Here is a 24,251-nt window from a genome sequence, read left to right on the forward strand (position 1 = left end):
AACAACCTGGTCCTTTCAGAAACTTATGATCTACTGGGTGCTTCCCACATAATCACCTCCAGGGTGTACAGAGAATTGTCAGAAACTGGGAGAAAATGTGTTGTTGATGTCAGAGGTCAGAAGAGAATGCCAGAATACTTTGAGCTGATAAGAAAGCAACAAAGCTCCCTTGGTTACATCTGCAGTACGCAGAAGTGCATCTCTGAATGAACCAGGTGAAGCAGATGGGTGCAGCAGCAGAAGACCACGCGATGTACCAGCTAAGAACAAGAAACAGTGGCACCTGCTGGGTCATAGGCTAGCCAAGATTGAACAACCGCATGTGATTTAAATGCCGCAGCTTATGTAATATTTTTTAAAAACTTTTTTATCAGAGTTCTCCGTGTTGTTCCCAGTTCCTTGGTGCGCTGCTACTTCTTCTGGTTATTAAGGAATAAATGAGAAAATAATAATGCAGTAGACAAAGAAAAGTTGGTACACCTGAAAGTTGCATTTCACTGTTTATTTCTCACAGTTTTAGTTTTATTTTGTGCTCCACTTGGACTTTTCTGATTGATTTTTCAGCTGTTAGTGAAGTCTTGTCTATTTTTCTTTATGTATTTATTTCGTTTTAAGAATGTGTGAAATAAGTAAAGAAACAGAGAATCAGTGCCTAGTCTGGCCACATAGTTAGAATTTCAGCTCCTGTAATATTTCTCTCTGTATGTGATCATTTGCCAACCCTAAAAGAAATACATTCTGTAGATAGCAGCACTACTCGGTGTGACTCGCTTAAACAGTGACTCACTGTAGCTCAGTACCCCTTGCAGTAAAATGAATAGTGAAGGAAGCATGCAGATTCAGCAAATACAGAGTATGACTAATCAGTCCATGTGACAGTGTTATTGAATTATTAGACCATTAATACTCATTTTTAATAATATTTTAGTTAGTTCTGTGGTTTCATATCCTGGGATTGGTCAAAGGATATGTTAAATAGCTGAGAGGTAGTTAGAGAAAATTCTTCTGCTCTATTTTATTGCGTTCTTAGAGGTTTAAACTTTGTGTAATAGCAGTGTTTGACATGTATATGGTTGCAAACAGCTGCTCGTGTATGCGTCGTCATGTGTTACATTGTGCAATACTGCCATCAAGTGGTGGCTATCAAGAAATACACTTAGCAGGTTCTTTGGCTGCCAGTGTGGGTAAATCTTATTGATTTATCAGTGTTTGTGTACGTGTGTGTGTCCAGGTCTGTTGGGGATGGTAGCCCACATGATGTTCACCACAGCCTTCCAGCTGACAGTCAGTCTGGGCCCAGAGGACTGGAAACCTCAGACGTGGGACTACAGCTGGTCATACATGTGAGTGATGTTGGTTCTTTTTATTTTGCTCCCAAGCAGCCAGACACTCGTGTCATTTTTAAAGTGCTCTTGAACAATAATTCTCCAGGCTTTCTGGAAGTCTTTCAAAGTTTTTGTTCGGACATATAATCTAAAAATTAACAAGGTTTGTGAGTCACTCCAAGCCGAGTTTGGAGAATTTTTCTGAGCATTAAATTCTGACGTCTTTTTTAAATTTATTTGTAGCAAAATCGGTGAACTGACTGTAACTCAACAATGATTCCTTCTAATCATAGTTTTGTACAGATAGCACATCTATAAATTACACATTGTCATGCAGCCATGTGCAACACCATGTGTAAGGACATAACTGCAAGATGTTTTTTGCATGAAACTCCTTTTCTGTCCCATTTAGGATTTGAACATTTATGTTCTGCTCACTGCCAAATACGTGAGCTTGTTAAACTTCAAACATGAGCTTTTACAGGGGCGTTTTTTTGTGTTCCTGTGCCTCCTGGTACAGTAAATTGTCCACAAATTATGCCTTGCTTCAATGCAATTTTAACAGTTCGCAAAGCCATCTGTGGGCCAGACTGAACCTTTCAGCACCTCAGTTGTAGCCTACTTTTCAGTCTTTTCATCTGCTGCAATCACAGGTCCAAAAACTGAGCTTGTTAAGTGGATAAAGGAAAAAGCCCACTCTACAAGATAGCTTAGTCTTTTCTCTTTGTGTCTCCTGTGCTGTTGCTCTCAGCCTACTTTTCTGTATTTCTCCTTACCCCGCTCCCTCCCATTACAGTCTTTGTAGTAATTTCTTTCTTATCCCACTGTTTCACCACTTGGCCCTTTGAGTCCTCACTTGTTTGTTCTCCCAAAGCATTGAAATGATTTGGTAAAATGTTCTATACATTGGTTATTTCATTTTTGATCAATTTAAATTGCACAAGAACAGCAGAAATATGTAATACTTAGTTTAACCATGCATTGCAGTTCTTTTCTCAACTTTTGTTTGCTTTGTGCTAAACTTGGAGCCCAGCTGATATTGAATTTTAAATCACTGAGTACTGGTATCAGTATTCAGTGATTTGAAAGGCAAACATTTCAACAGATTAGCCAATATCTTTTTCTTTTTCTGTGTTGCTAGTGGGAAAGCTTGTATTTATCAATCACTATAAATACTAATGTTGATAAATCAGCACACAGGTAATACTGGCCAGTAACATCAGCCTGACAACAAATGGGTTTGGCTCTAGTTAAACCTCATCAGTTCGATCTTTATTCCTTGTTAAACTAACAATTATGCCTGAATAAAGCAGACAGGTTTGCAGGGCTTTTGTGATGAATCAGCGCCACCCGGAGGACAATTCCTCCTTCACATTGGCTGGACTTTTATTCTGCAAAAACACGATGAAAGCACATAGACAGTTTTTTATTAGCATAGTACATCATTTCTGGTGGTTATTTAATATAGAAAAAAAGAATCTTTTACTCATAAATATCATAGTTTATGCATTCTTGTAAATTTAGGATCAAATCACTAAATTACAAAGAAAAGAGAGCCAGTTTTTGGAAGCCACCATCTTGCACCGCTGTCTTGAATACAGCAGACACAGTAGCATAATAGTGTTTTATGTTCATGGCTTGAGATATACGTTGCATGCCTCATTAGAAGATCACAAACAGCTCTTTCAAGCTCCAGCTATTTAGCATTAGTACATGTATATTCTTATCATTTCCTTCTCATTATGCCTCTGTCCTCCTCCTCTGCTTTTGTCTCTTCCTCATTTTCACCTCGTCCTCTTCCTCTTTACCTCAAGCTTCATCTCCTCAACTGAAGTCGGGGCTCTAACACAAGAAAAGGTTCATAAATATGCTTATTTAGTCTCAATATTGTCGCAATTACTTACTCACCGTCTCTGGACAATGAGCTGAACAAAAACAGCAGCTGGTTTTAAGCTAATATTGTGCCAGCTAGTGTGCCAGACAGCTGAGCTAAACAGTAGAATGACACCCTACACTTACTGCAGATGACCAGCAGTCCTACAGAGTTTTTTGTCCTACAGTGGCCAGTGTAGCTGAGATTTATGAACAAGATTCAGTCGACTGCAGTCTGCAGTCTTTTGACATCTATTGGGGTGGCTGTAGCTAAGGCAGTAGCGTAGCACACCTACTAATTAGAAGGTTGTTGGTTTGATCCCTGTCTGTTCCAGCGCTAAAAATGCTAACCTGAAGTTGCTCTCTGATGCATCCATTCAGACTGTGAATGTTTGATAAAAAGGCACCTGCATAGGAAAAACATAGAAAAGTGTTCGTGTGACTGGGTGTGACGGGGTGTGACGGGGTGAATGAGGCAAGTTGTGTGAAGCGCTTAAAGTAGAAAAGTGCGATATAAGCACCAGTCCGTCTACTGGTGAGATTGTACATACTGCACCTTTAAAGTCACCTGTTCCTGATTGCCCTTCCCTCCTTGTATTTAGTCCGTATCTATAAACATGGTTTTTGTGAGGTAGCCATTGTTGTATATGCAATGTTTTCTCTTACTGACTCACCTCTCTGTACCAGAAAACCCATTCGTTATGCTAAAAAGTTCACAGTGTGCTGTCATTAAAACAGATTTAGATTGTCTTAGTCTATAAATGTGTGAATAGCAATTTTTAAACAATGGTGCACACGTGTAATATGCTGCTGTAAAATTGATAACTTATCTAAACAGGCATGTATATTTTTTTTAGCTATTGTTTGTCTTCTGATCCCTAATCAAAGCAACCCCTTTGTTTACTTGTCAAATAATTATTATTACTTGATCGTGACAAAAAAAATTACCTTGACAGTATTTTATGTTGTCACAAAGTAACTGTTTTCCCAAGATATCAAAATAATATGACAACCTGTTTTCAGTAGTCTGAATTTTGGAGGAAAGAGGCTTTTTGTGTTTTGATCATTAAATAAAAGAGACTTTCTATCAAGATAAAGTTTTCAAAATCATATTTTCATGTTTCTATGAATGCTTTCACTTGAGGATGCATTTGTCATACCTAGTCTGCTATCAGTATTTAACCTCTTAAGCCCCAACGCCCCCTGATACGGGGGCAAAAGGTAGGCTTGGGGCTTAAGAGGTTAAAGTAAGGAGGTGGAGGTGCCAGAGTTGAAGAATGTGACATTTTTATTGGGAGTGGCCACGATTTAAATGTTAGTATATCAAAGGATTAGCTCAGGTTCTGTAAAGGATAGAAAACTGAACAAAGGGTGTTGAATATGGAGCAAATGAAGGAGTTCATGGTGTTTTCGTTTCTTTCCTTAGTTTGGCATGGAGCTCCTTCACGGCCTGCATGGCATCCTCAGTCACCACCATCAACCGCTACACCAAAACCATCCTGGAGTTCAAGCACAAGCGCAGGAACATTGAGAAGAACCTGAAGATCAAGCAGAAGCTGTTGGAGCTGGACTCTCCGGAGCAGGTGTGGGACATGTACATCAGCTCTGTGCCGAGCACTGCCGAGGAACTGCTCGACCTGTCGTCAGATGGACGCAAGCTGTCCAACACCTCCATCTTCTTAGACCTCAATGACCTGCCAGATCCACAGGGAGAGGAATACTGCTAGACAAGCAGCGTGTAGCATTTTGAAACATGATTCTGTCACTGTCATGTCCAGTGTCTTACAAGGATGTAAATTCTTTAAGGATAATGAGATCATGATTGAGACCTCTGGGGATTTTAAGTGATTAGCCAAAATGTTCAACATTTAGCATCGTAAATCACAGCACTAATTTGGAAGCATATTTCTGGTCACCTGATAAACATAACTCTTGTTTGGTCTTCACCATTCCTGAGAACTACAACAGGATGTTTAATTTCAGGTTTTTCACTGTGTTCAACAGATACTTGCTGACGGGTGATGACAGCCATGAACCCAAAACCATAAAAGCACAGCAGGATATTACATATTTTCAGCATAATAACTTCATATTTAAGGCAGAAGATTTAAAGGTTTGGGGGTTTTTTACACATCCTTAAAAAAATCCAGTTTTAGTTTTATATTCATGCGTCATTAGCAAGGTTACAACAATTATTGTTATTAGCAGGAAGACTATTTACCTTACTTTGAATAAAAAGTCAATTAAAAAAAACTAACTTGCATTTTCAGATCATCATATCATCTTTTGTTAGAAAATAATTTAGCCCTTCACAAAAAGCAGGGAAGGTATTTACTCGGAACTTATTCTGTATATTTGTGTAGTGACAAAACAACAAAAAGATCTGAAAAATAAGCTTTTCACCATTTAAATGATGGTCAAACCTGATCTGCTGTGGCACAGCATATCAACAAATATACTGTCAATATACAGTAAATGTACCATTGAAGTTAATTACACTACTGTAAAATTCAAAATGAAGGTTTGCCGTCTCCTCAGCAATGATCTCAGTGATTACAGTGATTGTTTATTACCTCAGAACTCATCAAATGTACATGGAAATTTGATTTGGAAACTTATCCTGATTCTGATAAAAGTCAGAACATGATATATAAAAGACTCTACAGGGACCCAGTTGGTTCAGGCCAACTGTTTAAAGCTAATCAAGCCTCCTATAACCTACATAGCTGTCCCGTTAAAACTGGGTTATAGCCTTATCCAGATTTCTGAAACCAAAACATATACAAAACATAACTGGGATACTTCTGCATACACCGATGCTCAAATGGTACATGTAGCTTCTTCCATGTCTAGTACTTCTAGTCGCTGAGCCCACCACAGTGGTTCTTCCCCGTTCATAAAAGATAGACATACCCATCATAATGTTTTGAAATCCTAAGTGTTCCGGCTGTCTCCATCAGGGGGCGTAACAAGCATGGTTCAGATCTGATGAGAACCTGAAGACACTGGATGAAGGTTAGCTGTGCACCAAAGCATATAAATATCATCATCTATTGAAACTAGCAACATTACAGAAATGTTTGCTCTAGTTGTAAATCATCTGAGAAATAGGATACATTTTTCTCATTGGCTGTACAGAGGCCACTCTTCAGTCGTTCTTATTTTCCATGTAGGAGTCACCCCATGGTGGCCGTTAGCATAAATGAGAATAGGTGAAGCTGAGGAACCTAACAAAAGCCAAGAGAAAAGCTCCATAGAAAGGACAGTGATCTGATCGCTTCTTCAACATCTCCAATTAGTTCAGTGAGGCGTAAAGAGTCTTGGGTTGCTGAATTTTAAAGTTTAACTATTGATGAAGGTGTACAAAGTTGCTAAAGCTGCGTGTGTCCATGACTCACTCAGCTGTAAATAGACATTGCTGGACCGACAGTATCCATATATTGATACACTGCCTCACACCTAACCAATCATGTAAACCAAATGGGATTTAGTGGCATCAAACACACTGCATTAGGTCTTTAGAACCGAGAAGTACGACCACGATCGAGGAACTGTAGCAGCATTGCTCTGTCTAACACATGGAAACAAAAGATGATTTTAAGGTGTATAGCAAGAAGGTTCTGGGGGTGGAGGATGCCTGCAGGCCACGCTGAGTGCCTTTACTTCCAGTAGCATGCCTCCACTCACGCAGCATGCTCTGTGCTCACAACATATGAATAAGGGCAGTGGTGTTTCTCTGAAAAAGTGACTGCTTTAGAGGAAACATGTATCTGTCTGTGCAAACTGCCAAAACCCATCAGCGAGAGAACCGCGCGTCTTTTGAAGCTCTCTGTGTTAATATTTACTTGATGATGGGGGTGTTTTTCTTGTATTGACACACTGGGATTGTTGCTACTTACTGTCATTTAAGTGCATTTCAAAGTATATCTTTGCGTACCTTATTTATTTGTTCAGTTTAAAGTGAAATGTAAACGTAGATGACTTGACAGCTTATTCTTCTTGAGTTTAAATTATCTTTGACTCTCCTGGGTTGCAGTATACGCTGAAGCATGGATTGTTGTGTTTTTACGAGTATGTCATGACTTATTTACAGTGGCATTTTTTGTGCAGTGTTCATTAGTTGCTTTTTTGTGGATAATTGTTTTAAGCTTAATATGTTAATATGAATAATACGTTTTTATGAAAAGATTTAATTTGAGGCAATCAAGGAGCATATGTGATAATAAAGAAGTTGTTTTTATCATATTTTCTGCTGGGCTTCAACCCCACAGTTCCTTGCTTTCACCACAAGATGGCGGTGTTGCCTAACTTTGAAATTAGCAGAAATTGGTGAGCCAACGCACCCCCATACACACGCATACATAAATATGTTTTTTAATCAAAAGATTGAACTCAGTCACCCTTGTAGTCCATCTCAGTAACCACACTCGTGAGTGTTCAGACATTAAAGTATTGTTTCACTTTATTACAGATACCACCAGACTTTTTGAATCTTACCACCGAGGCAATCTGCAGCCTTTACATTTGCAAAGCAATTGCACTAATGCCATTCAATAGAAATTCAATCATTTGTCATCCGAGCTCAGTAAGAGCTTATAGCAACAGAAAACAATAAGCAAGAAGAGCTGTGGGAAAGAAATCTTTGCTGAAAAATAGGTGTCTTTTTTATGCTTTCATACAAGTGCAAATACATGCAAACTGAAAACTGACAACCCTGTAAGCAGAAGCGGAAAAGCTTCGTACATCAAAGTCCACTGAAATGGCTCATCGGCGGGTCGAACCTCTGCATTCATTTAACTTGTCTTGTTTCTGTTGTCCTCCAGTGGTTCCCTTTACCTTGTTCAAGGTGCAGCACAGGATGCTGGTTTTGCAGCGGGATACCAACTTAAATCCTTCACATAAATGTGCCAAGCGGCAAGTGATCCACACCGCTTCCCCTACATCCATTTATCCGCATTCATTATTCAAGAATACAAAACCACTCAGTCAAATCTGAGCTCATACAAAGATTCTCTTGCTCACCCTTCTGCTGCTCGCCGCATGAAAGATTCATCCCACTTTATTTCAGAAACAATGCTTGGAGGATGGTGCTCAACATGTAGGCACTGATTGCTCTTAAATTCTTAACCAGCAAGATTAGAAAACAAACAGGTCGAAAGAGAAAGTTATGGAAATTGAGGAGGGTGAAAATGCATCAGATCTTGAGTTCCTTGTACAGTCTACTGAGCAGATTAAACTGCAGAGACACTAAAAGCTACGGTGTTTTCACTGTTCTACAATTATACAGCCACAACTTACAGCAACCACATTCTCATGACCACCTTTACACATAAATGTTAACCACTTTGAGCAATCTGTCGTATAGAAAAAGACACGGCTGTCTTTCAAACATAAGGTGATTGATTGGTAGAGTTGAATGGATTGACACAGGGTTTTTATTAACAAAGTCTCTGCAATGCTGCTTGGCTGGTCATAAGCAGATAACTGGCTCTCTCTTCTGCACTCTGAGTCGCTGCATTTGTCTCAATCAGATGGCATGTTAACACAGGCGTCTATTCAAAACAGTGCCAACAAAAAGCCCCAAATTCCACCCCGTCAAAGGGTCACTGCCATCCAAAATCCTGTCCTGCCATCTGATAGAAGCGCTGGTTGTGAGGCTTGTAGAAATCCCTCAGTCTCTGAATCGCCTCTGGGTTGATGGAGGCGTGCGTCCTCCCTTTTGTCTTGCCCAGGCAGTGCGGTTTACTACTTCCCTCCGGCTTCTTGAGGCACGGGAAGCCTTTAGTTTTGTTGAAGTAGAAGTGCTTGTCTGTGACAATCCTCTGGAGGCCCAGAAAGTCCTGGACTTTGCCCAGTTCCCCGGCTGGGTCTGAGATGAGCCTTTCCCCGCTGACCAGATGGATCTGATTTCTGGGGAACCAGGCCAGCCAACGCTCCATGTGTTGGGCATACAGACCGATCCACAGCGGGCTCCACAGAGAGTCGATCTGACCTAGAGACAAAGGCACGGGAGGCAGAGAGAGCAATGCATGTGATTTATGTCATCTTTACTCCTAGATAAGGATGGTCAGATGATGAGGATTTCGCCCACTGTGTTCACTTTTTGACCCCACACCAATCATCTATATCACTAGAACCAAGCTGAATGCTGATAACTTGTAAACACCAAGCATCCCAAGCTCCTAGTAAGGAAACAGGAAACTTCTCATTGTCAAAATGTTGGATGTAAAACACTTTGGCAGGTGTAAATAAATGCTAATTGATACAACTATTAAATGCAGCTTGTGGCAGCATTTGCAAATGCCTACAGATAGTGGAGCTGTCTGGAAATTAAACTAATCTCTGACTCATAAAGTTAGAGCTGCTATGCATAGCTGACTGGGCAAACTGAAAAAAAAAACCCATAATAGAAAAAAATGAAAACATCTTCATGAGAAGTACAATCAAATCCTCGCATTTAGTTGTATCTGTACCTGTGGTTTGGTTCTTGAAGGCTAGACTCTCAAAGGCGGGGATGTTTGGGGTCTTGGAGATGATCTGTGTGTAGTCAGATATGGCTCGGGTCACAGGGTCACGGACGACTACGATCAGCTTCACATCTTTAGACATGGCATGGACTCGCGCTGGTGTTTCCACGGTAACAAAGTAACGAGGTGTCTTCTCCATAACAATCTGGCCATCCAGGGCTTTGGGCATTATACTTCTGCACATGAAAGTAAGCAGATGAATTTACACAAGTCAGAAACATAAATCCTTGCAAAAGATTGAGGCTGGTATGAAATGCGTGTATATGGAGGAACTACTCCACTGGAAGAATGATGGATCGATGTTTTTAATGTTAGTACATTTTCTTCATTATCCACCATGTGAGATTTTGTCTAACATGTGACTATTTAAAGAGTAAAAATAAAGGTTTTAAATGACTAGTTCAGCATTTGAAATTATATCCTGAAAACATGTATCTGCACATATGGGTACATATAGGTATTTTCTTGAAAATCAGTACAGTAATCACAAAGGTCTCTACACATTCCCTCATATGACCCTATTAATCATTTTGACACACATCGCATCAGAGTGTCCGAGCAAGATTTCTTCTGTGAACCAGACAAAGAGGCAGGTACGTAAAACAGATTTCCTTGAATGCACCTCACTCTGTTCACCTCCACCTCCGCAGCAGAAGCCCAGCAGATGGGACTCATTTAGAGATAAAAGACTCCAGAGGCCCCAAAGGACTGTCTGGGGATTCAGGGACATCTGCTAACACACCTGCCACACACCTGACTGGCTGACCAAACACAAGCAGCCACAGTGGAACGATCATAAGCAGCTCTGAATCAGCATTTCAGCTGGTGTTACGTTGTAAGCTAAAGAGCTGATTCTAAATAGGTAGTTAAGGCAAACACAGGGTTTCAGCGTATTTAGGAAAACCTCATTTGTTTCCAAAAAGACCCCAATGGACAAGGTGTCCTGTTATAATTTAATCTTCGCATGAAATGTAAAGACAGCCTCTCTATATTTGATGATACTGAATATTAGTAGACCTTAAATGGTCTCATTTAGCAGTAAGATGACTGACAGCCAGTTTCCATGATAAAAACATCACAACAAATTTGGCAAAGATAAAAATGATTTAACCTTTTTATGTGTTTTTATTTCCATTATCAATTATTCAGTTAGTTATTTTGGGCACCTTTGAGAAATAGAACAGCCAATCAGACAAAAGCTGTTTTAAAGCTAAAAAGGCTTGTTTCAGATAAGGGATGAACTAAGAGACTGCACAAAGGGCCAGTATTCAGTAAATTTGGATAATTTTTGAAATGATGATGCAAAGCTACTCAAGAAGAATCCAAGAATAAAAATGCAAACAATAGAAACAGATTTATTAGAAGTAATAATAAAAAAAATAGATAAATAATAATAAATAAATAGAAATAAATAATAAATAAAGATGGGAAGTTGTTATGGCTAATCCTACTATATATCACCTTAAATTAGGATTCTGTATTCTCTTAACAAAACTTTTCTTGTAGCTTTAGTTGAGATTCAGAATGAAGAATTATGTTCATAATTTGACTGCTACTACAGTTTTTTACAGACGCTAGGACACATTTCACAATACTTAGGTCACTTTTGCAAAACACTTCACACAATCCTCCTAACTGACCGTCAGCCTGGCAAAGCAGTTCATTTCACATTCAAAATGCACTACAACTACCAAAACACTTCATTCAGGTCTCAAATAAACTCATTCTTCCAGAACACTAGCAAAGGTTGACAGCCGACAAACACACTTTGTCACCCACAAAACAATGACCTAAAAAACACTAACAACATGTAGCATTACACAGTGTTTTCTTGTGTAAAACAAGGACACATCTCTGTTTATAATTTCAATATATGTTACTGGAATGAATCAGACATCATGCAGAATTCGTTAATATTTGTTTATGTATTTTTATTTTTTTGCACTAAGTAATCCCAAAATACAAGAATTTGTATACACACCATCCACTGATACACATACAATAGTAATGCTAATCTACTCGGTCTTCTCCATTTGGCCACAGGTTCTCATCCACATCACATCTCATGTCATCTAGGGCAATACACCTAGGAAAGAATCTTCTGGCTGCCAGAATTGAAGGAGTTGAAAAATTGAAGGAGTAACACTTGTGTAGATGTTCATCTACAATGAGAATCAGCTGTGGCTGGTTAAACTGCATTTTTAGATTTAAAATATGTTTCAATAAAATATTGCTGTTGGATTTTGCTGTCTTTTTAAGTTTTGCATTGTGTTATTGTTTTGGCCATAAGTTTAACAGTTTTGAAAACAGTATGTAAGCACATGCAAAATGTCCTGTACGTACAAAGATTTTTGGCAGTTGTTGTGTCTGAGTGAGAAGATAATTCATGAAATTTGAGAGATGTAGTCATTGAATGCATTTTGTGCCAAAACAATGATAACTGGTCCTCAGTTTAGCCCACATAGACTTCTGTTGTGCTCACTGTGTGAGGAGTTTTGCAAACGTGACCTAAGTATTGAGAAATGTGTCCTAGCGTCTGTAAAAAACTGTAATATCCACAATGCTATTATGTGCTATATAATTTAGGCATATAGGATCACTGGCTGCTTTTAAATGCTTTGCTACATACACCAGATTCATGTCATGTCATAAATGTCACTAACACTATAAACCTGTTTAGTGATGGTATTCAGAAAAACTAAAATGCTCCACAGAACTTTTGGAAACTGGTCGTAATTTTCTGCTTCTGACGTTTGTACCTATTAAAAAGGAGTTCTTTGTTCCCACTGTTGCCAAATCCTTAAGTAAAATTCTAATTGATGTGTTTCTGTCACTGGTTCATCCCTCTCTGTCAAAATGGAAACAAATCTGTTTGTGTGTGTGTGTGTGTGTGTGTGTGTGTGTGTGTGTGTGTGTGTGTGTGTGTGTGTGTGTGTGTGTGTGTGAGTGAGTGAGATGCAAACTCCTATTTAAAGGCTGTATCAGAAAACAGAATCAATAAAAATGTTCTCATAAATGACACCTTAATAATAAGAAGAAGATACTTTTTTACAAAAAGAGGATAAAGGGAAAGAGAAACACTGCTGATCAATTGATGTTCTACCTGTCAGCTCAGTCAGGCTTCAGTCGCACCTGCAACCTGTCAATACATCCACCTACTACCCACCACACGGCCCTACTTCTAGGAGTTTCACAAACACACTCAGAGCGATTTCATTTGATCTGATCAGTGTGAGGCAGTGCTCACCACCACTTAGCCTGAAGACTTCCCTTTTAACTCCAATACCCTAGACAGGAGGAGCCGTACAGTCTGTTACATGGCCCCATAAACACACACACACACACACACATTCTGCAAAACACAAACATACACTCATTATTCACTCATTAGTCAAGCATTTGCTGTCGTGCTTCTGGTCTCCCTGTGGACCAATTTCTCACAGTCTAACACACACACACAGAAAAAGACACATTTAAAAAAGAAACATCCTACACACACACACACACACACACAAATGCTCTGAAGACATAAATGGTGGGTGTAGTGGATTTTTACCAGACCCTTTAAAAGATCATGTGTGTGTGTGTGTGTGTGTGTGTGTGTGTGTGTGTGTGTGTGTGTGTGTGTGTGTGTGTGTGTGTGTGTGTGTGTGTGTGTGTGTGTGTGTGTGTGTGCGTGCCAGAGCATTTGCTAGAGTGTTTTAAATGAAAGGGGTGGGTGACTGATGAAGGAATGATGGGAGTGGATACAAACGCACCTCCATTAGCAATCTGTCTGTGAATAGCCTGAGAGCCAAGAGCCCCATACCATTACCTAAGCACAAAGAGCTAATTACTGCTCCTAAGAGCACCATCAAAAGATAAGATGTATTCCAAATATGCTTCTGCTATGAGGTTAGCAAAGACACACTAATTGATTGACAAAATAGCCATTAGTTTTTTCTGATAACTAAATATGGCTTCATCGTACTTTTGGCATAGGGAACTTTGTGCTCTTGGAGATATAAGAATAAAGGTATGCAACATTTCGTCCAGATCAGAAACAATGTCACTGGTTGAAGTGGTGCTGACGGGGCAGGATCAAAAAAGAGTAATTTTGCTAGGAAAAAATAGTGTGTGGTGTTTTATATTTACTTGTTATTGGTATGAAAAATAAATGAGTAATCAGAAGGAAATGATGTGGTCACAGTTCCTCCAAGACAGTAACAACAGTAACAAACTAAATTAAATATTACAAGTGTATTTTTAAAAAGTCCGCTTTTTACATGTAGTTCTGCATGACTATTCGTGAAGAACATTATGTGAAGAAATATTATTCCCAATTAAGTATAACTTAAGTAACCTGAACTTCACTAAAGTGCGTGACCAAAACCCAAAGTAGACCAAATAAACAGCCTCGGAGGGTCACCAACTGGTGAATAAATAGGAATACTGCATCACAAACGTTCCCAGAGTAATGCCAACATTAACATGTTATGATGGCATTACTTTTGTACAGTGACACAAAGTGGTATCTTTTTATGGTCTGTCCCCACATTAGTAGTATTAACCTCTTGTGTTCACTGGCAGGCGAATAGAAGTGCCTGGAGACACCATGTGTTACAGAGAAAATGCCCCCCACCCCCCAACAAAGCTTAATAAATTAGCAGTTTTGAAGCTCCTGTTTTAGCTGCATCCTTTTACCGCTCATTGCTCATTTTCTCCTGAGCGCGAGATCAAACATCCAGGAAGATGAACACGTGGATTATCCAGCCCCTTACAATGAGCCCCTTTTCCTTTGAGGAATCCCTCTTTTGTCTCCTGATTTCCAATATTTCTGCACACCTCCCTGGTGAATTACTTCAGGCCAGCCAAGGCCAATGGCTGCTGATCCTGTAGGGGCTTAGGGGTTACCACGTATAGGTGGGTGCGAATGGTGCTTAGCCAGTGACAGTAGGGATGACATGACCTGGGGTGAATGTTATGATGGGGTGGGAAGTGAGGGGGTGCTGGTGTGAATGTAAAGGGATGGAGTACAACTGGTAATGCAGCGTTGAGCCTCAGCTGGGACCAAGAGAAGCAGGTGGAGACTAAAGGAGCCAGGACCCTCTAGAGGCTCATCAGTAGCATACTGTTTCATGTGATGTGTGTGTGTTAATAAATGTGAAGCAATTGCATTCTTCATCATGTATAGCAGGAAATATGCAGCAAAGAATCTGAGGATTTGAGGGTGTGCTGGATCAAAGAATGAAAAAGTGGTCTGTTAATCTTTGATGTTTGATCCAAGGAGGAAACAATAGCCATTTAAAGAGCAGCAACATATTGGCGGAATTCATTATACACACCTGGCTGCCTGCTTATGAGTCAAATATGAGATTTGGGTGTGTATTTTTGTGTTTGTACATATGCATGACTGTGTTTTTGAGGGACCATTCATCCATTTCCTCTGTATGGGGGACCATTAAGTGGTCGGTCTATTGTGGATGTGCCCTGTCCACTTCCAGGAGACATCCATCATAGAGGGGCCCCAGACCACCCCCAGCCTTTGCTTTCCAAACCCCGGGGGAGTGCCCTAATGAGAGCCAGATCGCCCCACCCGTCTAGGCCTTATGGTGATTACCTCCTGTACAGTACGAGGAACAGAGAGATCACACCTGAACCCCAGTTACACAAAGCCACCAAAATCAAGTATAGCTTTAATTACTTCATACTTTAGTGTGTTGTTTCATAACAACTTATCAAAATTATACACACACATGTGCGCACAAATGTGTGTGTGTGTGTGTGTGTGTGTGTGTGTGTGTGTGTGTGTGTGTGTGTGTGTGTGTGTGTGTGTGTGTGTGTGTGTGGAATATCACCAAAGAATATCAATAAATCAGATCAGATTCATCTAAAAATTTCGGTTTCATGTTTCTCTCTAACTCCTGCTGGACATCAAATGTTTAGGCAACTGTTCTTGTGTTATTTACATGATAATTATTTTCTATTACACATACACAAAAAACAAAAGTAACACCATGTGTTGTGTCATTGCAAGAAAAACTCAGCAGTGTATTGGTATGAATTTAAAAGCATCCCTTAACGAGTTCAGGATTAATTGCAAATGCACCGGTGCCATCAGAGCAGCTGATCCTGGATTGCAATTAAAAGTCCCAGTAGGTCTCCCACAGCATTAGAAAACCTCTCAGTCAGTGTAGTTTTAACAGCTTACTATGAAATCAAACCCCTGATATCAGTGCTGGTGAAAAAAAAATACCAATTTGGGGGGGAAAGTAAAATAATGGAGCATTAAAACATTATTTTTTATTTATTTATTTATGGAATAAATTTCAACAAATAGTTTTATGTTTTAAAAAGGTTTCAGTGAAATTGGTCTTATTTAAATACAAAAAAATACATAAAGATTTATGCCTTTAAATATCTTAAAATGTTATTGGCTTATTTGATCCTAAGCATAAATTTCAAGTCGAGGTAGTGAAAAATAAATTATCTGTGAGGCTCAGGAAGAATCTAACATTCACCGCTGAAGACTAAACTTAAAGTAACTACAAATAAAGCAGAACTTTAGGATTTCACACTGCTCCAAGAACTTAATAAAAGTTTTTTGGGTGTTTTTTTAATCAATTTTCAGGAACTTGTAGATTTATGCCAAGGTAAGTTGGTGTGTCCGGAACAAAGAGGCTGCCTCCACATCTGAAAAAAGATGCTAACACTGACGTGCCAGAATCTGCAGCTCCTCTAGTGGTCACATGAGGCTGTCTCAGATAGCAGTTAGATAAACCCCTCCCATGAAATCACATGTTAAAATGCCCAACTTTACAGTATTAAAAAACTTTTTTCAACAATGGTACCAATAAATAAATAAATAATTAAACAGCTCTCCACGTTATAATAGCTGTAGTCTGGGTGATCTCTCCTTTACACTTTTAAACTGCAGCTGTCTGCCTCAGCTCTGCTAATTTGAATTATTGACTTTGACCTTCGTGTCTATTTGCACTGCACCTGACTGCTTGTGAATGCTTAACAGATAACACTTTCTCAGCCAAATACAGCCAGTTTTACTCCAGAAATCGACCATTTCTGCAATCAAAACACTAATGATCTATCTTTTATATACAGTTAGCTGGCTAGCTAGTAGGCTAGCTAGCTAGACAGGTAGTAGCCTCCATGACACCTGCCACTGGTTGTTGTAAAGCCCTGAGCTGCACGCTTCTCACCATCGTAGTGTTGTGAAACTGGATATGCTCAGAAATGTGTTTACTAAGCTCACAGAGCAGATATCTGAGGACCATTTTACAACAGACTGTTGCAGCAAAACTGGAGTTTTTTTAGCAATCAAAAAGTGTCACAGGTGCAGTTTTTTCACGCATATATGTTGGCTTTACTTTACAAATATGGAAGCTACATTCATCGTCTATACTATCTATGGCTATCCATGGGCTTCCAACCACAAAGCATAAAGCTGCTTTTTATTAAAAGAGTCACATTTTTTACTGCCAGTAAATCAGAATCAATAATATATTGATAAATCTCACTGTACCTCAGGAACGAAATACAACCAGCTCAGCTGTCTGGAGGACAGAATGTCTATAGCCAAACCCAAAGATACACACACACACACAAACACGCAGACACACACGAGCCCAGCTCTGATAACAGTCCCTTGGGTTGAAGCAAAGGTCAGCAGAGATGTGTGAGGCTGCGGTAACACTGGCTTCACCCTTTAACCTCCAGCTCACCCAAGCCTTATCTCTTCCTCATCCACTTTACCCCTCACCCCCTCCTTTTTTTGCTCTCCATCCGCCAGTCATGCCATCTTTCAATAAGAAAGCATCATGAGGGAGAATGTGAATTGCTAGCTGAGCAATTTTAATGGATTCATCCGGAGTTGCTTGGAGAGAAAAAAGCTGTGAGTAACATGACCCCTGTGTGCCTATGCGAGAAAGGGAGGGAGGGGGGTGGTTATGCCAATGTAGGAGAAAGCTTCCTGCTAATTGTAACAGAAGCCGAGCTGACCAAAGCTAACTGCTCTAACGCTGGAGTCAACCCAAGGTCAGAGCGAGGAGATAGCGCTATCGATCCCAGGCAGCACAGTAAGGAGGAAACTTCCAGTCCATCTCAGGGCCCATCGCAGCGCTCTTCCAGATCCAATCTCTGCTTCAACGCCATTAGTGGATCTTTGTCAAGGACTCTGATCTCAATAGTCCTGGGGAAGCTAAATGTTATTTTACTCCCAAATGGAAGAGGGGGTGATTCTAAAGAAGATACACTATATCTCATCCTCTTTAATTTAAACTGAAAAAAAAACAAAACAAAAGTATCTACACAAAAATGTCATGTTGACAAAGTAAGCACTGAAGCTGACCCTCCATTAACCATCTGTTAGAAAAAGTGCATTTTTGCCTGATGCCTCATTCTCATTTATTACAACATGAGTCTTATTTCCAAAAGTTGATGCTGAGTCTTATTTGTATTCTCTAAGCTATAGTTCATTTGCAAAACATTGTAAAGCTATAATTATTGATATTTTGGAACATGGCACAGAATATGAGCAGCCTGACAAACCTACAGGTTAGCTCCCAAAAGGCTGATTCTGTTCGTCTGCACGTGGCGTTTTCAGTGGGAGAAATGTTTGTCATCATCCAGGTGACTTCTTCAGTCTCAGCTGACTGCAGGTTTCTCCAACATTATAAACAGCATATTTGCTTAATGACTGAAGCTGGTACAACTGAGGGAACAATGGGCTGTGAGGTCAGTTTCTTGATCTTTACTATGATCATTGATCAACAACTACTGATCAAAGACCATTGATCAATGGCCATGAATACCATTCACAGAGAGCTGTGTCTAGCTACAGGTTAGCCAGACTTTTTTAAAGGGAAAGTAAACAGTAAAATTATTATCCAGCCTTAATGTTATCACAACTAAGCTTTGTCTTGAAAATCTGCATTTTTGAGTAGGCTATTTATGTTTATACATGTTGCTAGCTTGTATGTTTGCATTATACAGGGAGTGCAGAATTATTAGGCAAATGAGTATTTTGTCCACATCATCCTCTTCATGCATGTTGTCTTACTCCAAGCTGTATAGGCTCGAAAGCCTACTACCAATTAAGCATATTAGGTGATGTGCATCTCTGTAATGAGAAGGGGTGTGGTCTAATGACATCAACACCCTATATCAGGTGTGCATAATTATTAGGCAACTTCCTTTCCTTTGGCAAAATGGGTCAAAAGAAGGACTTGACGGGCTCAGAAAAGTCAAAAATAGTGAGATATCTTGCAGAGGGATGCAGCAGTCTCAAAATTGCAAAGCTTCTGAAGCGTGATCATCGAACAATCAAGCGTTTCATTCAAAATAGTCAACAGGGAGCGTGTGGAAAAACCAAGGCGCCAAATAACTGCCCATGAACTGAGAAAAGTCAAGCGTGCAGCTGCCAAGATGCCACTTGCCACCAGTTTGGCCATATTTCAGAGCTGCAACATCACTGGAGTGCCCAAAAGCACAAGGTGTGCAATACTCAGAGACATGGCCAAGGTAAGAAAGGCTGAAAGACGACCACCACTGAACAAGACACACAAGCTGAAACGTCAAGACTGGGCCAAGAAATATCTCAAGACTGGTTTTTCTAAGGTTTTATGGACTGATGAAATGAGAGTGAGTCTTGATGGGCCAGATGGATGGGCCCGTGGCTGGATTGGTAAAGGGCAGAGAGCTCCAGTCCGACTCAGACGCCAGCAAGGTGGAGGTGGAGTACTGGTTTGGGCTGGTATCATCAAAGATGAGCTTGTGGGGCCTTTTCGGGTTGAGGATGGAGTCAAGCTCAACTCCCAGTCCTACTGCCAGTTTCTGGAAGACACCTTCTTCAAGCAGTGGTACAGGAAGAAGTCTGCATCCTTCAAGAAAAACATGATTTTCATGCAGGACAATGCTCCATCACACGCGTCCAAGTACTCCACAGCGTGGCTGGCAAGAAAGGGTATAAAAGAAGAAAAACTAATGACATGGCCTCCTTGTTCACCTGATCTGAACCCCATTGAGAACCTGTGGTCCATCATCAAATGTGAGATTTACAAGGAGGGAAAACAGTACACCTCTCTGAACAGTGTCTGGGAGGCTGTGGTTGCTGCTGCACGCAATGTTGATGGTGAACAGATCAAAACACTGACAGAATCCATGGATGGCAGGCTTTTGAGTGTCCTTGCAAAGAAAGGTGGCTATATTGGTCACTGATTTGTTTTTGTTTTGTTTTTGAATGTCAGAAATGTATATTTGTGAATGTGGAGATGTTATATTGGTTTCACTGGTAAAAATAAATCATTGAAATGGGTATATATTTGTTTTTTGTTAAGTTGCCTAATAATTATGCACAGTAATAGTCACCTGCACACACAGATATCCCCCTAAAATAGCTAAAACTAAAAACTACTTCCAAAAACATTCAGCTTTGATATTAATGAGTTTTTTGGGTTCATTGAGAACATGGTTGTTGTTCAATAATAAAATTATTCCTCAAAAATACAACTTGCCTAATAATTCTGCACTCCCTGTACAAACTCCATCTTTGGTTCAAGTATTTAATCGGGAAAAAAAATAACAATAATAAGACTACTTGTAAGCTAACCCCCCTCAAAAATATGCTAATTCGTTTTTGCATGTCATGTTCTGGCATTTACATCTCACACATAAATTATAGAAGAGAAGCAAAACGAAATCAACTACATTTTGTTTTAAAAAAAAAATAGGATGCCTTTTTAAAGATATTTTGTAATTTATGTATTAAGTTCCTTCAAACTTGCACAGAAACAAGAATAACTTTACTTTCAATTGTCAAGAAATACATAATAATAATAACGATTGCGTGACCAGTAGCTAAGCAAGCAATTTGTGGTCACTCCAGAAGTAAGTCTCATAACTTGGCAGCCATCTTTAATACTTCTATGCACCCATTTACTCAGTTTGTTTTTGAGCATTGTCTATAATAGCTTTAACTTCACTGACACATAAAAAAATGTATGAAAGACCAGTCAAATCTGAAAAAAAAACTTTGGTCACTTTGCCCCAAAATAAAGTTTTTAAAGCTTTTGGCAATATTTACTTCTTTGTTAGAATTCATCTATCCATCCTTGTGGTTGTGGGGGGCTGGAGCCTATCCCAGCTACCATAGGGCAAGAAGTAGGGTACACTCTATGTGTTAGGCTCCCAGCCAGGGCTAACACATTGAGACAGACAACCATTTGCTTATGGGCCATTTAGAATGACCAGTTAACCTAACCCGACTAATTGCATGTCTTTGTACCGTGGGAGGAAGCTGGAATACTTAGAGAGAACACACATAAAACACAGAGAACATGCAAACTCCACACAGAACAGTGGAGTCAAACTCAGGACCTTCTTGCTGTGAGGCAACAGGGCTAACTTCCACACTACCATGCTGCCCGGTGTTACAGCAGATATCAAATAAATGTAATGTTTTTGAGCGCTGTGTTTCTCTTATGATGCCGAAAAGTTTCCTCTACAGCTCAGCTTTGACCTTCATGATAGATTGGCTTTCGTTTTGTGAGAAATAGCTCAGCAGTGTGATTAAACTGTCCTCTTTGCAGTGATAGGACTAATAGGAGGTCCCAGACTCTGACTAGAAAGGCTTTTGTTCACATGATTATACATATATATAAAGCTGGTACAACTGAGGAATATATATATATATATATATATATATATATATATATATATATATATATATATATATATATATAGTATAACTTCTTGAACTGCAGTCTTTTTTAAATCAACATTAGAAAATACAAATAAAAACAATAGTAATTTAAGAATTTTTTCAATAACCACAAACAAAGGGGTCCATGTCCTTTGTCCTTTGTGAACTGCTTGTTATGAAGTGGTGTGAACACATCATTAACTCTCAGCGTAAAGTGACCTAGAGTCAGAGGTCAATTGACAGAGCTGACAGTGATGTCAAGTGGCCCAACATGCAGCGAGGCCCATCTGGTCTGAGGGTAAGATGTGACAATCTCGTGTCACATACACATAATCTTGTGGCACACACAGACACATACACACTCTCACACAGAGCAGACATGTAGGCAGACAGATGAGGCCTCTGTGGCTTTCTCAGTACTTCCAGATTTGTGGAATTTTCTCATTATGTTTACATCCCACAGTTTTTGACATGATGGTGGCTGTGGTGTGTTTTCCTGTCTTTGCATGTGATCACATCAATGTAAAAACACTCCCCAGGAAGCAGATATTACTTCTCTCACTTTATCTCTCTGAGTCATAGGTTAAATTGCTGCTGACGTATCAAACAGGCTCCCAGATCCAGGCCAATGAGAGCCATTATTGAGCCCCTGTAATATACTGTAAGCTGGTTAACAGCATGCAACACTGTATCCAGATTTGGATACAGTTTTAATCTGTCATATTTGGAGCAGTTTGCGGGTCTGTGGGTGCACAGGCTTACAGTAGGCACAGTTCGAAAAGCAGAATGAAAATCAAAAATGTGTAATCCAGCATCTGTTGGGAACTTTTTTTCCCTCAAAGTCCCCTCTACCAGGTCTAAGTAACTTGAATTGGACCTAGAAGAGAGAGAGAGAGAGAGAGAGAGAGTGTGAGTGTGTGTGTGTGTGTGTGTGTGTGTGTGTGTGTGTGTGTGTGTGTGTGTGTGTGTGTGTGTGTGTGTGTGTGTTTGTTTCCGAGTTGTCATGAAACAGCCCAAGAACTGAGCCACATGACAACAGTAACATCTGGCTCTGGCTCCAGAGATGATTACTTTGCTGCTCTGTGAGAAGTCAGTCTGGGAGGCCTCTGCTCTCTTTCTCTGCAGCCCTACAAACAAACAGGCACGTATGCACGCACACAGCAAGTATGGCAAGTACACACGTGTACGCATGCACAGATTGGTATAGCCAGATGGCAAATTCTCTTTGACTGTCACCTAAACCTCTTCGGAATAGCAGTAGATGTGTTTGGGTACACAAGATGAAGCTGGCGGTTACTAATTGGCTCTCGAATGTAATACAGAAACCTAATACTGGAATCATTTGTGTCATTTAAATGACAAGAATTATTAGGGCACTGTAGCATTTTGGTTTTCTCTTTTAAAAAATACAGATTTCTGTAAGACACATCTTCTTAGGATAAACTTTGTAAAGGAAAAATAAAACAAAGAGCAACTCGTGCAAAAACTAAAGTACTTTCAGCACTTCTGGTGAGCTGGATTCTGTGCGTAAAGTGCGCGTACCTGTACCAGTCCAATCCCCGTGCGTAATGCCGGTCGAAGAAGTGCGGCTCAGACCCCAGGGCGCGGATGTCTGGATGGAGCCGCAGAAACTCCAGCAGTGCTCGGGTGCCTCCTTTTTTAACCCCTATAATCAGCGCCTGGGGTAACCTCCGAGTGGCTGTCCACTCTTTCCCGGAGCTGTTCGCCTCCAGCTCGGGATGCTCGCTGCCGAATGCGCCTTCTCCAGCTGCGGTGACACTCTCTTTGGCAAAACTGGTTCCGTTTCTCTCGTACGGCCATCCTGACCCCGACACGAGGAATTCGCTCGTGGGCGACTTTATTTCAGAGTTTTCTGTCAGTTCCGACTCGCAGCATCCAGTGAGAAAGTAGACCAACGAAAAGCAGAGGATGCTCAGCGAGGACGCGATGGTGAGCCGGTGGAAAAGCCGCCGCAGGTCCGTGTTCGGAGGGTGGTGGTGATGATGGTGGTTGTAGTGGTGGTGGTGGTAAAAAGTTGCCATTCCTCACAGGCCCATGTGTGATAATGGGCCATTCTACCACAAGTTCAGCTCACATCCTAACGCCATGAACATCCCGTGAACTCTTGGAGAGTCTCTGTCAGTCCGCTCCGCTGCTCTCCTGCTCGTTCACGTCGCGTGTTTGGAGCATATTGAGAACTCTTCGAACCATAAAGCCGCTCAAACTCAGTAAATCACTGGAACTAGTGTTTACGTGACATCCAGGATATGCGCCCACTTACTCACCCACCCTGGCAACCTAGGGGAACTAATAACGCTCTGATGTCAGAGCCTCGCTGCAGCGGGTCTCTCTCTCTCTCTCTCTCGCTCTCTCTCTCTCCCCACTTCACTGGATTACTCTGCGTCTCTCTACCACGGCTTATCCTAAGGGGATTCACGTCCACAGTTTTCTCTCTCTCTCTCTTTTCCCTCAGATATCTTTGATTGCGGGGTTATGGCTTGGGGCTCTTTTAATTACAGTATTATTTATTTGGTGAAGACTTATAGAAGTTATTAAAGAAAAAGATCACCTCACATGTTCAGTAATCATTATTATCAAAAGAAATGATTAATTTCTGGGACTTTATGCTACAAATCAGCGCATCAAGCATTATCATCTCTCTCCATTGCATATTTGTATAGATGGAAAACTCTTCTGATGGATCCCCAAAGAAGTATTGGTGTCATTTGGATCTGGATTTATCGTACTTAGAGCTGAAACTCTGCTCTGTAAAACCTATGGCATAATTGGCTTAAGGGTCAGACAGTTTTAGATGTAGTACAGCCGCCAATA

The 24,251-nt window shown here is 40.3% G+C and overlaps 2 protein-coding genes across 2 annotated transcripts in view; one reads left to right on the forward strand and one right to left on the reverse strand.

The window, feature by feature from the left end:
- gsg1l2b (gsg1-like 2b) overlaps nucleotides 1–7,425 on the forward strand; it is a 30,229-nt gene extending 22,804 nt beyond the window's left edge. The window contains exons 4-5 of the mRNA XM_080873281.1: nucleotides 1,232–1,343; nucleotides 4,624–7,425. Coding sequence (XP_080729407.1) covers nucleotides 1,232–1,343; nucleotides 4,624–4,924 — 413 coding nt within the window. The 3' untranslated portion in view covers nucleotides 4,925–7,425. The remainder of the gene's footprint in view (nucleotides 1–1,231; nucleotides 1,344–4,623) is intronic.
- A 215-nt stretch (nucleotides 7,426–7,640) lies between these two features.
- hs3st3l (heparan sulfate (glucosamine) 3-O-sulfotransferase 3-like) lies at nucleotides 7,641–23,786 on the reverse strand. Its single transcript, XM_080873461.1, has 3 exons — nucleotides 22,962–23,786; nucleotides 9,671–9,900; nucleotides 7,641–9,189 (listed from the first exon to the last, which is right to left on the reverse strand). The coding sequence occupies exons 1-3, from the start codon at nucleotides 23,459–23,461 to the stop codon at nucleotides 8,801–8,803; spliced, it is 1,119 nt and encodes a 372-aa protein (XP_080729587.1). The 5' UTR covers nucleotides 23,462–23,786; the 3' UTR covers nucleotides 7,641–8,800.
- Nucleotides 23,787–24,251: the final 465 nt, after the last annotated feature.

This window comes from Rhamphochromis sp. 'chilingali' (assembly GCF_963969265.1).
Source record: "Rhamphochromis sp. 'chilingali' genome assembly, chromosome: 22".
NCBI lineage: Eukaryota > Metazoa > Chordata > Actinopteri > Cichliformes > Cichlidae > Rhamphochromis > Rhamphochromis sp. 'chilingali'.